The sequence below is a fragment of the Aulonocara stuartgranti genome (assembly GCF_965226115.1).
Source record: "Aulonocara stuartgranti genome assembly, chromosome: 14".
Lineage (NCBI taxonomy): Eukaryota > Metazoa > Chordata > Actinopteri > Cichliformes > Cichlidae > Aulonocara > Aulonocara stuartgranti.
The window spans coordinates 28,087,065-28,101,024 of NC_138950.1; the positions used below are offsets into that span (position 1 = coordinate 28,087,065).

The 13,960-nt window shown below is 43.9% G+C and overlaps 1 protein-coding gene across 2 annotated transcripts in view; it reads left to right on the top strand.

The window, feature by feature from the left end:
* The window catches only part of hip1 (huntingtin interacting protein 1), a 52,044-nt gene that overhangs the window by 30,599 nt on the left and 7,485 nt on the right, over positions 1-13,960 (top strand). For both annotated transcript variants that reach the window (XM_082502049.1, XM_082502050.1), the window contains exons 9-21: positions 1,096-1,153; positions 1,340-1,415; positions 1,634-1,777; positions 2,931-3,028; positions 3,311-3,383; positions 3,474-3,657; positions 3,795-3,883; positions 4,004-4,120; positions 4,293-4,394; positions 6,294-6,488; positions 6,624-6,771; positions 6,883-6,969; positions 7,118-7,225. In XM_082502049.1, coding sequence (XP_082358175.1) covers positions 1,096-1,153; positions 1,340-1,415; positions 1,634-1,777; positions 2,931-3,028; positions 3,311-3,383; positions 3,474-3,657; positions 3,795-3,883; positions 4,004-4,120; positions 4,293-4,394; positions 6,294-6,488; positions 6,624-6,771; positions 6,883-6,969; positions 7,118-7,225 — 1,479 coding nt within the window. The remainder of the gene's footprint in view (positions 1-1,095; positions 1,154-1,339; positions 1,416-1,633; positions 1,778-2,930; positions 3,029-3,310; positions 3,384-3,473; positions 3,658-3,794; positions 3,884-4,003; positions 4,121-4,292; positions 4,395-6,293; positions 6,489-6,623; positions 6,772-6,882; positions 6,970-7,117; positions 7,226-13,960) is intronic.

Below are 13,960 nucleotides of genomic sequence, written 5' to 3' on the forward strand. Positions count from 1 at the left end.
TGTGCTTAAGCCATTTAACACTAACTTGTGACTCATTCAAGTGCAGTCGAATGATCAGTGGATGGACCAGTGTTGTGTCTACACGTAACAGACAACCTAACAAAGACCCAATGTCTTTACACACTTTGTAAACATTTTTGTGACAGACTGCTGGTAACAATTTCCACAAAATAGCATTTTTGCACCAACAAGGCAATTCTCAAAAAGCTATTAGTCTGAAACTTGGCATATCTCAGCGTGGTGTGCAATGTGTCCTTAAACAAATTTGAGGAAACTGAACAGATGCAGGACAAAAGAAGAAAGGGAAAGACTAAAAAAAACTATCTACAGCAGATAAACAGCATCTGAAAGTCACATCTTTAAGAAATAGGAAAAAGACCTGACACAGGACCTGAGTGATGCATCTGGACCTTCAGTTGATCCGTCTACTGGCATCACTTTCAACTTTCAGCATGATAATCATCCCAAACACACTCCCAATGCAGTTTTGTTTGCCCGCTTCAATAAGTCACTGCACCTTTTCCAAGAAAAGTATAAAGAAATGTGGGGCGGCTCGACACTTTTGAACATTACTATACCTCAAATATTTGACATCATCATTTTGCCTACAATAGTAAAATCACAGACGAATAAATACTGTAGTATGGGCTTGTATTCAAGGTCTCACTCGTAAGCACCACTTAAGTACAAGCTGATGAAGCCCTGTGTCTCCTGAACTGCACTGGGTTTAGCTGTAGGATTTCTAGCCTTACCTTTGGCTCTTAATATTCCTCAGATGTGTGCATACTTAAAATCTCTGACAGTTATCTTCAAAGATTGAGAGATGCGTTTCTCCTCTCTGAATTGATGGATTCCTCAGAACCCCTCGGGCTCATGAAAATTTTCAAAGCCTCACTGGGGAAAAAAAATTAACCAGCAGCTCAGTTTCAAAAAGCCTTTTTCTTACTCTCTGGAAAGGTAGATGTGGAAATTTGCAGTTCTGAAGTATTCTTAATCAAATCCCCCCGTATGTGTATGCAGTCAGACATGTTTTAAAGTATCCTGATCTACCTGTCTGTAAGTAATTCCTGGCCACTTGTCTTTGTGTGCACGCAGGCCTTCCAGCTGACACTCTCCAGGGCCACAGAGATCGCTTCCAGGAACAGTTCAAGAAGTATGAAGTTCACTTTCAGTGTCTCACACACACACACACACAGAGTTGGTCACAGTTTCTCTGAGCTCTTGTTACCGTGCTGAATGAATTTTTAGTGTCAGACCTTTTTGCTCTGTCTGCTTTTCTCAGTGAGGTTTTCCCGTTTCCTCTTTTTCATTTTTATATCTCTCCCCTTTTTGCTTTCAGGCTAAAGAGTCTGTTTTATCGCTCCAGTAACCTGCAGTATTTTAAGAGGCTGATTCAAATCCCACAGTTGCCTGAGGTGAGGACTTACGCGCATTTAAACCACACCTAAACGTGTAAAAGTTTCAGTTCAAAGCTTTTATCTTTGTTGTTGAATCCCATCGTTTTTCACAACTGAAAATGAAATGTGATGTCACGCTTTCATGAAAATGTAGGCAAATAGATTCCACTGTGATGAACCTGACGAAACCAGGACATTATACAAAGAATAACCTCGTGCCTTTCTGATTGTCGCAGAACCCTCCAAACTTCCTGCGTGCATCTGCTCTGTCGGAGCACATCAGCCCCGTGGTCGTGATCCCCGCCGAGTCGTCGTCCCCGGAGTCAGAGCACGTAGTGGAAACGGACGACCTGGTGGACACGGACGTCCCCGTACTGCCGGTAACCAGATAAGCAGCTCTGGATGCTGTCTTCTTAAATTTGGCCCATCTGTTTGTCCAGCCAAATTATTAGGAACATCTGTGAACTCGTATAGGATCCAGTAGAGCTGTTCTGCCGCATCGCATAGATTTATATTTAAATGTGTCGTCTATCTAAGCATTTCCTCTGTATACATCTGGTTTGTATAGTATTAATTATGTTGTTTTTCAGATGCACATGAAATCCAGTGTCTCAGCTTATTGGAATATTTAATAAGATCAATTTATAAAAAAAAAAAAAAAAAGGTTTTACTGTTTAAGGTCCAACCTTAAACAGTTTGGTGCAAATTATTGGTATGACATGGACGTGATCAGCTCGTTGCACTGCTGAAGTGTTACTGAGGGTTTGACAGAAGCTTTCAGCTTGTCAGTATTTTTAGCTCTGGTGTTTCTCATCTTCCTCTTGACAATACCTCCAAGTACGGTTCAGTTCAGGCAGGTCGATCGAGTGCACTAATGAAAAGGTCGACAAACCGTGGGCACGTGTGAAGTCGGCTTCTCCATAAAGTGCTCTAAAATCTCTTGGTAGACAGCTGTGTTGACTTTGGATCAAACACCTCCAACAGCAGCAGGTGACACAGCGCTCAACATCATCCCAGACTGCAGAAATCTCACACTGGACTCTAGATCCTTGATTTCCAAATGAAATACACAATTTACTTTTATCTGGAAAGATACTTTGAACCACAGCAGATGTCCTTAGTCCAGGTAAAACATTTTCAGTGCTGTCTCTGGTTGACAAGTGGTTTCATTTTAGGAATGGATCGGTTTCCTGAAGATGTCTGAGCGTGTGGTGCTCTGACCACAGCCTCAGTCAGCTCCTTCTCTGCAGGCTCTTTCTGTGCCTGCTTGTTGAGGATGTCAGTGATGATCATCTGGGCCGCTGTCAAGTCAGCAGTTCTCCCCATGATTGTGCTTGCGTGTACTGAACTAGCCCATCAGACACTCTGAGTAAATTACAATCCAAACTGTACAAACACAAACTGTAAAGGAAATGTTCTAAATACAAGAGATACTGGATTTTCATGAGCTATCATAATTATCAAAGTAAAAAAAAAAGTGGTGACATGTTTCACTTTAGGTTGCTATGTGATTTGTGTGTTTATCCTTTTCAGGCTCCTGTGGAGACAAAATTCGACGACCTGTTTGGCACCTCGGCTGCTATCGACCCGTTCAACTTCAACAGTCAGAACGGCATGCGCAAGGATGACAAGTGAGTGTCATTACAGGAGCAGAGTGACATGAATAAACACTTATTGTATATAAAATTGCCCAAGCGCTGCGTAAACATGTCTCTGGTGCCTGAATGGTACCGTGTGAATCTTGTTCTCCAGTTTTATGTAGAGCAGCAGAGATGACAAATATTGCCAAGTATTTCTAACAGTCCAGGACACACGTGTGCCATCGTACCCCAAATAGCTAAAGTTTTGCTTATGTTAACAACAATCTTGTAAGATCAGATTAGATTCATTTTTATCTGTGATGTTAATGACAGAGACCGGCTGATCGAGCAGCTGACGAGGGAGATCCAGGCCCTCAAAGAGGAGCTGGAGTCTTTCAGACTGGAGGTAAAAACAGCAGCTTTTTTCCTAACTTTATCCGAGCAGCATCCTCACAAAACGTATGACCTTTTCCCCCTCTCTCCTGTCCGTCGCCAGAGCGGCCGGTTGTGCCAGGCTCTGCGGGGGCGAGTCAACGAGCTGGAGGCGGAGCTTGCCGAGCAGAGCCACCTGAGGCTACAGGCTGTGGGAGAGAGCGAGTTCCTGAAGGCCGAACTGGACGACCTGCGGAGGGTCAGGGAGGACACGGAGAAGGAGCAGAGAAGCCTAACGGAGATTGAGAGTAAGGCTCTGTTTATTCTACACCGGCACATTATCTACTCAGTCAACGAGTCGAATTTTTGGTCATGGTCATCTGACATAGCCGCTTCACCTGCTGTGTGTGTGTCTCTCTGTATGTGTTCACGCGACTTTTACCAGGAAAAGCTCAGGCCAACGAGCAGCGCTACACCAAGCTGAAGGAGAAGTACACCGAGCTGGTTCAGAGCCACGCAGACCTGCTGAGAAAGGTGAGACCCTCTACTTCATGAGATCCTTAGATCGCAGTGGCCTCCTCGTGTCCTTTATTTCTGTCAAGCTGAGGATCTGCTGTCTGAATTACAAGTGTTTCTTTGTGTGTCTGTATGCAGAACGCAGAGGTGACCCGGCAGATGACGGTAGCTCGGGCGGCACAGGATGAAGTGGAGGCGGTGAGGAAAGAGATGCAGGAGAAGGTGAAGGCCGCTCAGGAGGCGGCGGACAGACAGGTGAGAACGAGGCTGGTTTGGTCATCACTGCCAAACGTGTACGGAAAGCAGTACGGTTTCGCTCCAAATGGTGTGCAGAGTTTGGTAAAGTTGGATTTTTCTGCCGCAAAGTGACCAAACAGGCTGTTGTTTTTAAGATGTCTGAAGTTTAATTTGGGCTTTTCTTGCTCAGGAGCGGGAGCAGCTCGAGCATCTTCAGGAGCTCCAGAGAGAGCTGGTCTCAAGCCGGGCAGAGCTGGACTCCCTGAAGACCAGCGTGGCCTCTTCGCAGCAGGTCTCCCTCTCCTCTCCTTTCTTCGCTCAGATCCTAAATCCAGATCCCGGAGTTGCTGTGAAAACTTACAAAACTAATTTATAGCCCGCTCCCTGCCCTTTAACATTAATCTATAAAAACACCAACTAACACAAGAGTGTGCGAAAAGATTAATGACATGGGTGACCTGTGTGATCTTTATGTATAAAGTCTTATAATGGGGCGCTGACACCACACACTCTTATTCTAATCATCAATTATTAAATGATCTCAGTCACTCTCTAGCTTGGCAGCAGAGAAGGGACAAAGTTAAATACAGCTGGTATCCTCCTGTGATCCTGGAGCACACCAAGCCTCAGATCTGCAGATTTTTCTTCGAAGGAGTCAGGCTTTCTTGGCATTTGTAAAGTGATCTAAAGCAATAATTCTCCAGGCTTTCTGAAAGTTTGTCAGTTTTTCATCAGACGCTGGTTCCGGTTTGACCCAGAGAGCTGTCAGGGGAAAACGAGGCTTATCTCTAATAAAGGTGCTCATAGCAAAGCTTGTTGGAATTAAACAAATGAGGGATGCTCAACACTTTTACACAGTACTTTTAAATGGTAACAACACATCCCGGACAATGACTCAAAGATAAATAACCGCTTTTCTGTCACAATCGCGCTCCATAAAAACACACTCCGTCCCCGTCCATCATCCACGCCCTCCATTTCTTTTTCATCGTCTCCTCTCTTAATCACGACTGTTCCTGTACGCGAACCGCTTCAGAGGCTCAAAGCGCAGCTTGTGTTAGAATTGATATGCTAATTCGTTTGTTTGACATCAGCGATTGAATAAAACGATTTTCACAGTGGAGAAATTTAAACAGAAGCAATTGTTATGTATTCATTTTTTCCCCCTCACCGCCTCGTTTCTTTTCTTATTCGCCCCTCGGTTTGTTTGTTGTTTTTTTTGTCATTGCTGAGCTGAATAGAAAAAGTTGCAGAAAACAAAGAGAGAGCGAGAGATGAGAGCGGTAAAAATCTTGCACAAACATTAACTGCTTATGGAAACACGGATATTTAGTCCCTTACATTAGTGCAGCATTTCATTCCAGGATCTTAACTACGGATGTTTCAGGGGGGAGAAAAAAAGCTGGAGCTAACGAGATCATTTACAGGAAAATTCATAACGGGATAAGCGTAATTTAAACATAAATAAATAAATAAATCCCTGAATCATGCTGTTAACCCTCAGGATCCCCGACGACTGTACCGTTTCTCTGCACATGCTCTGTTCCCTGTGCCTTTCATCCGTCTCTCAGCCTCCCACTCCTGACTTCCTATTCTTTGCAGCATCCACTTATCAACTCCATCACTCTTTCTGTCCTCCTCCGCCTCTCTCCAGTTCTTTTCGCTCCCACAGCCCACATTTTATCGCTCTTGTCACTTTATTTTTCCTTCTCCCCGATGAGCAGCTCTCACACCGCAGCTTTAAAAAGCCTAACAGTTCTGTTTCTTCTTCATTTCCTCCTCTGTCTGTCGGACCTGCCGGCACCCAGGCTGTAAGTCTTTCACCTTTTCCTGCTTTTACACTTCACTATCTACCTGCAAATAAAAGGGCAGGCACTCGGCTCAAGTTCCACTGCTCTCGTCCAAAGACAGGAGGATGTAGCTACATTACAAAACCACAAATTCCCAGAGTTCCTTTATTTAAAGGTCAACCCCAAAGCTCTGGGGTCTGAGACAACATGGTTATTGTGGTTAAAGATGAAGTGGGTTTTTTTTGTGTGTGTGTGTTTGGGTTTTTATAGTGAGGTCAGAGCTCTTCCTGATCCCGACAGCTGTGAATTATCCTGACCATCCAAATCGTTTCCTTCTGTTGTTCTTCTCACTTCATTGTTTTTGTTTCGTAATCCCTCCATGTTTTATTTCCTCGACACAGTCGAGCGAGGTGCTCGGCACTCAGCTGGCAGCGTTGGAGTCGGAGAAAGCCGAGCTGGTCCAGTCGTTGTCGAAGGTGGAGGCGGAGCTTGCGGCCCGGGGGGAGGAGCTAGAGCGGGTCCAAAGCTCGCTGGTGACTGAAAGAGAGAGCAGGGTGAAGAGTGCTGAAACCCTGCAGAACCAACTCAATGAGAAGGTGATGAATTCAAACATCTCCCCTTGTAAACTTCTTAATTTTAGTCACTTTAAATCGAGCACGTGGGAGACGCGAGCGGCTCTGAGTGTGCAGATTGCGATGTTTGTAAGTTTGACTGTGTGCGTTTGTCCACAGGAGAGCAGGGAGCAGGCGTTAGAGAGCCAGCTGGCAGCGGCTCGTTGGGCCAGCCTGCAGGGCGCCGTGGAGGAGGCGGAGAAGATCATCCAGGACAGTCTGGCTCAGATAGACGACCCGGCGCACATCAGCTGCACCAGCTCGGCAGGTCAGAATCTGACGTGTGGATTCTGTGCAGTGCAACTGTGAACATCACCTCTTTGTGTAGCAGCGTGTTCGTGTGCATGCGCTCATCAAGTGTGTCGCTCCATCTCTCCAGACTACCTTGCATCCAGGTGTCAAGCCTCCTTAGAGTGTATGGAGAGATTAAATTCTACCAGAGTGGCCTTCCTGGCTGACAACACGGGTGAGACGAAACAGAATGTGAAAGAAAAAAATTAGTTATTTGTTTGTAATTTGTTATCTTTTAAAATCACGCTGTGTTAATGCTGTTAAATAAAGCTGATGAATATTTGTGATAATTTTTACTTTCTTTTTTCTGCTGTTTTGTGCAGGTGTGTCTGAGCTGGTGCGTGCAGTGACCCAGTCTGGCCACCTGGTGGGCGACACCATAGTTCAGGGTAGTGCCACCTCCCACATGGTGCCTGTGGAGCAGGCTGACGGTAAGATTGTTCTCTGTGAGAGGTACAGAGAGATGATTTCAGTTTATGGAGATTTTCATTTCCTTACTTATCTGAACTGTTCTGATCCTTACACTCACTGGTCACTTTATTACGTACACCTTGCTAATACTGGGTTGGACCTGTTTTTTGCTTCAAAACAGCCTTAATTCCTCATGGCATGCTTTAAATAAGGTGCAGAAAACAACCTACAGAGATTTGACATGACAGCATCATACAGCTGCTGCAGATTTGTGAATCTCTCGTTCCACCACATCCCAAAGGTGCTGTATTGGATGGAGGTCTGTTGACTGTAGAGGTCATCTGAGTACAGTGAAGTCACTGTCTGCTTAGTGATGTGAAATCATCATCAAATCTAATTAAAAGCCAATCTAAATAAATGAGCCTTAAGCTGCTTTTTAAAAGAATAAATACATTCAAGGCGACGTAATGATGGAGGGAGAGCATTCCACAACCTGGGGGCCACTGCTCTAAAAAAAATCTCCTCTGGTCTTAAAACGTGTTTGTGGAACTACCAACAGCCTTTGATTGGATGATCTCAGGCTGCGAGAGGGAGCGTGGGGTTCTAAAAGATCAGAAATGTAGAAAGGGGCATCACAATTCAAAGCTTTAAAAGTCAGTACCAAGATTTTAAAATGAATTCTAAAATGTACTGGAAACCAGTGTAATGAACATAAAACTGGTGTAACGTGCTCTCTTTTTCGTGTCTTAGTTAAAAACCTTGCAGCAGCATTCTGGACTAACTGGAGACAGTCAAGATTCCAATAAGCCAGAGGACTAATGGCTCAGAAGGCCCAAATGAAGCTAGTAATGTCCAAATATCTAGCCTATATTAGTTAATATTCATTAACCTATGTAAAGAGCACTTTTGCTCTGTTTCAGGTAAAGTGTAAATCGGCACCATTTTCTATTCGTCTTTTTTCTGCTGCAGCAATCAAAGTCTGATTTATTAATGACAAACCAGTGGTAGAAGCATAATAACATCAAGAAAACTGGACAGTTAAAGGATTTTTTCTTTATACATTAAAAAAATTAATTGTTTGATGATCTGAAATGTTTAAGTGTGACAAACAAATACAAAAAAATGATTTTTCACACCATTGTCATATAAAAATGACTCACTTCCTTCATTCTGTTCATTGACCCCATTGTGAACCACTAAAATGTTTTATAGTATGTAGTATATACATATATATATATGTATGTAATATATATTTCTTTTATTTATTAATTTTTGGGTTTGTTTTGTTTTTTGCACTAAATTAGACAACATCAAAATAGCGTTGACATTTTTGTTATTTGTGTTTTGTAATCTTTATAAAAACCTAGAAAAAAACACCTCTTAATCTTTGGTATATGGCGAGGTGCTGTGGACATCCAAGTTTGTGATTGTGTAGATTTTTCAAATCAATACCATGGTTGCATCTACTGAAAATCTCTGTGAAGCTTAAATCTCAGTGACCTTGACTTCAAGGTCAGAGGTCAACTTTTCTGAAAATTGGAGGCGTTTCACATTTATAACACAGGTATGTCTACTAGGAGGCTCCAATTTGTATGGAATTTATTTCTGTAAACATGGTGTTTTAGGTCGGATTAAGGGACTGATGTGATGGTAAGGTGTCCGCTGCTCTGCTTTGAATATTGGAATTACTAGTTCCCCTAGAGTTTTGGCCACCTCAGCAATCAGAAGATTCCCTATGAGCAAGCATTTAGCGACAGTGGGAAGGAAAAACTCCCTTTAAAAAGGAAGAAACCTTCGACAGAACCAGGCTCAGGAAGGGACAGCCCTCTGTCACGACTGGTTGGGGTGGGGGGAGTGAAAATTTAAAAAAAAAAAGCCAAAGTGATAATTATTGGAGCAGCTTAACTAATATTTCCAGTGTAATTTGCTGTTAATATCCTTTTCCAACCCCAGTTTGTGTTTTTATCACTTTGGTCCAGGGTGGAAGATGCCATGCTGGAGATTGACTCTGTATGGTCTTTCAATGTTGATACTTGGGAACCTGTTGGAGAGGCCAGGGCTGAAAAAGGGATGCCGTAGAACCTGAGAGGGTGTTATCCACTGGTGTGCATCCAAGGCCAACATCTCTTTAATTAGGCTGACAAATAAGCGTTGGCCATCTTCGGGTCCTCGTCTAAACATCATTATTTGTTCGAGGTCATCCAGACGTTTAAGTTTTATGTATCTTGTCTCCAAAGATTCATATCCTGTCTCATATTTAAATTGTTGGCTGGTCTTAAATGTCCAGCGCTGTTGGTTGTAGTTGTAGTTGTCTTTTGTGAAATAGTCTTCAGTGTACACGCCAGGATCGAGAACATGATCTGGTGGCTGACCCCGAGTCTCTATGATGAATTTCAAAACATCATATTTTTTTCCAGGGTAGAGTGGCACGCCTGTACCGAGCTCCACAGCCACCAGCCTCAGAGACCACATGTCACATGCTTCATTATAAGGAAGGCCAAGCATAACCTCAGGTGCACTATAACCAACTGTCCCCACATGGTCACCAGGCATCACTGCAGACGCAGGACATGCGAGGCCAAACTCTATAAGTCTGACTTTGACTGGAGACTCATAGCGGTTTACAACCATGATGTTTCCAGGTTTGAGGTCAGCGTGCACTATTCCCAAAGAACCCAGGTGGGACAGAGCATTTGTGAGTTGACCTAAAATTGGCCTGACTTCGCTTATGGGGAGACACCGGTTATTCGGGTCCCCTATGTAGTCCACAGGCATTGATCTAGGAGTTCAAATTTCAGGCAAACCCGCTCTCTGTCAAGGAAAAAGCCGTTCCATTTAACAATGTTGGCGGCATCTGGATCCAACCTTCTCAGCTGCTCCAGGATGAAAATTTCCAGTTTTGCCTGTTGCAGAATATCAGTGCGGTTCTTGTTCACCTTAATAGCCACAGCTTGGTTGGTTTTGGTATCACGGCATTTGGCTACAATACCAAAGCCCCCTTCTCCGAGGAAAGCCTCTACCTTGTAGTGGTTTCCCAAAATGCTCCCTTCAACTATTTCAAGCTCATCTGAGCTGAAGGATGGGCTGGCTGACGTGTGTACGAATACTTGCTGAAAATTCAACCGAGTTTTGGAAACTGCAGTTGATTTTCTCTGATCTCTTGCATTTCAAGTTTGAAGGGTGCTGAAAGACCACAGGGTTTTGTGGTCTTTCGGCACTAATGTCAATGCAAGGGGAACTCTTAGGGTTGAAAAAGGGATGCCGGAGAACCTCCGACGGTGTTATGCGCTGGTGTGCATCCAAGGCCAACATTTGTTTAATTAAGCTTACAAACAAACGTTGGCCATTTTCAGGTCCTCTTCTAAACATCATAACTTGTTCGAGGTCATCGAGACGCGTCAGTTTGATGTATCTTGTCTCCAGGGACTCATATCCTGTCTCGTACTGAAATTGCTGGTCAGGCTTAAATGTCCAGCGCTGTTGGTTGTCGTTGTCTTCAATGAAATAGTCTTCAGTGTACACGCCAGAGTCTAGAACATGATCTGGTGGCTGACCCTGAGTCTCTATGATGAATTTCAAAACATCATAGTCTTCATTTCCAGGGTAGAGTGGCACGCCTGTATAGGCTCCACAGCCACCAGCCCCAGAGACCACATGTCACTTGCTTCATTGTAAGGAAGGCCAAGCATAACTTCAGGTGCACTATAACCAACCGTCTCCACACGGTCACCAGGCATCACTGCAGACGCAGGACATGCGAGGCCAAAGTCTATAAGTTTGACGTTGATGGGAGACTCATGGCGGTTTACAACCATGATGTTGGATGCAGAGGATAAGATCCAAGAAAAGATTTACTTATCTGTCAGCTCATCAGCGAGCAGCCGCAGAATCACAGGTGCAGCTTGGCAGGGGATGGAGAGTGAAGACACAAAATCAACAATGACTTATGGCAAAGAGACAGTCTCAATGTTATTCTTTATTTTTTCTCAGTGTCTTCTTGGGGGTATGTGTATATGTGTACGTGATATTAAATGAATGTTTAAGTGCAGGACACTGGGTATACCGTATTTTTCGGGCCGAAAGGCTCACTGTCGATAACGGGCCTGTTTTCATACATAAGGTGCATTAAGCGAAACAAAACAGTCAGATAAGTCAAACTTTACGCTACTCAATATTCTTGCTTCCTCTTTTCCGTACCATTGATTCATTAATGTTGAATTCTCTCGCAGCTGCTCCAACTTCTATCGAGTGGGAAAAAGTTAGCGTTCATCCACTGGTTTCACTGTGCTAATCTTATGGTAACATAGCTGTGTCGCTAGCGATCACGTAGCACATCATTATATACCAGCTAGCCCAACTTCAGTAACCCTACAGAAGTCATTGCTGTTTAGTTTTCGGCCTTCATTTATGTTAGAAGTGGTAGCAGAGCTGTACGTTTTAATTTGTTCAGAAATCTCCCAGAACATGCTACATCAATGAAGTTAGCTCGCTAGTTTCTAGCGAGCTAACTTCATGCTAACTGTTTGATATTTCTCCTTCCACAACACTGACACTGAAAAGCTGTGTGAAAATGGATCTAGCTAGTGACAGCTGCCCTCTCCTCTTAGCCACAGCTTACTTCTTTACCCAGTTCTTCATGTTGACCATGTCTGCACACATAAGTCCATTGATGATTTAGATATGCGTTAACTTGCGCTTTTGAACAGCTGTACCTAATAAAGTGACCATTAAGTGTATGTCTGTTTATCGTGTGGCGGGACACTCACATTGCAGTCGCAAATAGTTCTTTAGTCGTGTTTTAAATACAGAATGTGAGCCAAAACAGGCCAGAATAGAACAAAAGTGCTGACTTCATGCAGATGTAATGTTTTCGCCCTCGGGGAGATGGCAAGTCTAAACATGCCCAAATATAATAGAGTTCTGGCCAGCACTTATTTTACTGCAACAAAAGAAAAAAACAAAACCTAAACACTGGGTCAAAACCACAGGCTGCAGAGGCTAAGGATCAATGAGGAGCACTTAGCTTTGACTCGGTGTGTGTGCTTCCATACATTGCCTGTGGAGCCTGTTTACAGTTTAGAGCAGGGGTGTCGAACGTACGGCCCGCGGGCCGGATCAGGCCCGCAAACGGGTTTAATCTGGCCCATGAGATGATTTTGTAAAGTATAAAAATGAGCATCAATTTTTCAATAAAGAAACTGCTGTTCCAATTGTGTCCATTGGATGGCGCAATAGCAATTGTGAGCTACTTTGTTTTGCCCACGAAATTTAAACCTGATGTGCTTTGGCACCCTTATTGCCCCAATATGTCTCTGTCAAAAAAGAGAAAAGTGGATGCAGAGTGTTCCAAGAAAAATGGTCATCCTCCTATTTATTCACGGGAGTGAATGGGAAAGCTGTATGTTTGGTGTGTTCCCAGCATGTTGCAGTGCTGAAAGAATATAACCTCCGTCGCCACTATGCGAGTCTTCATGCCGACAAATATGACAACTTTCAAGGGCAGCGGAGAAGAGAGAAGGTGAATGAACTGTTGGCGGGTCTGAAGAAACAGCAGTCTGTGTTTACTCACAGACATCAGTGATGCTGCAGTGAAAGCTAGCTACCTCATTGCTCATTGCGCTGGACAGGGTCGGAGTGGACTGGTCCCGCGCTGTCAGCCTGGCTACAGATGGTGCGCCCTCAACGATCGGGAAGAAATAATGGATTGGATTTATATAGCGCTTTTCAAGGCAGGCGTTGTAAAAAAAGTTCAGAGATAAAGTGCAATCTGCAAATGGAGGACGTGATTTTTGGACTTTTCACTGTATTTTGCACCAGGAGGCTTTGTGTTGCAAGTCACTGAAAATGGATAACGTCATGAAGGTGGTCATCCAAACTGTTAATTTCATCCGATCCAGAAGCCTCAATCACCGTCAGTTTGACAGTCTTCTCAGAGAGAAAGACCACATCTATGGCCTGCCATACCACACTGAGGTAAGATGGTTGAGCCGAGGTGCTGTGCTGAGGCGTTTCTTTGATTTACGAGGAGAAATTGTTGTTAAACGGTTTATGGAAGAAAAGGGCAAACCAGTGTTAGAATTTCATTCCGCAGAATGGATGCAGGACCTTGCATTTATGGTGGATGTTACAGAGCACCTGAATAACTTGAACAAACAGCTGCAAGGACGCAACAAAGTTGTCACGCAGTATTATGACAGCATGCGTTCTTTCAAGTTGAAGCTGTTATTGTGGGAGACGCAGCTCACTTCCCCTGTCTGAAAAATGTGTGCACGATGTGGCAGATATGAAGCGGTTTAAAGATAAAATAACGGGACTGTTACTAGTTTGAGCAACGATTTCAGATTTTTGGTGAACTGGAGAAAGACTTCAAAGTTTTTTGCTCGCCGTTCACCGTGAATCCCTTTGATCTGCCCGTCCGGATCCAACTTGAAATAATAGACTTGCAGTGTGACTCGGATTTGAAGGGCAAATTTGCCGCAGGTGGCTTGAACACATTCTATCAGGATCTCTTGCCAGGTTACCCCAACTTGACAGCCCTCGCTGCAAAACTGTTGTGTATCTTTGTGAGCAAGTTTTCTCTGTAAAGAGCACATCCTGAAGTTAGCTGACGCCCAGGATGTGAAGCCTGATATTGATGAGCTGGTGAAAGCTAAAAGATGCCAGGTATCAGGAGTCAAATAAACTATGCAACCCCACTGAAAGTGCTGCATGAGACTCCCTGATGTAGTTCTGTGATCTGTGATATACGTCTGTGA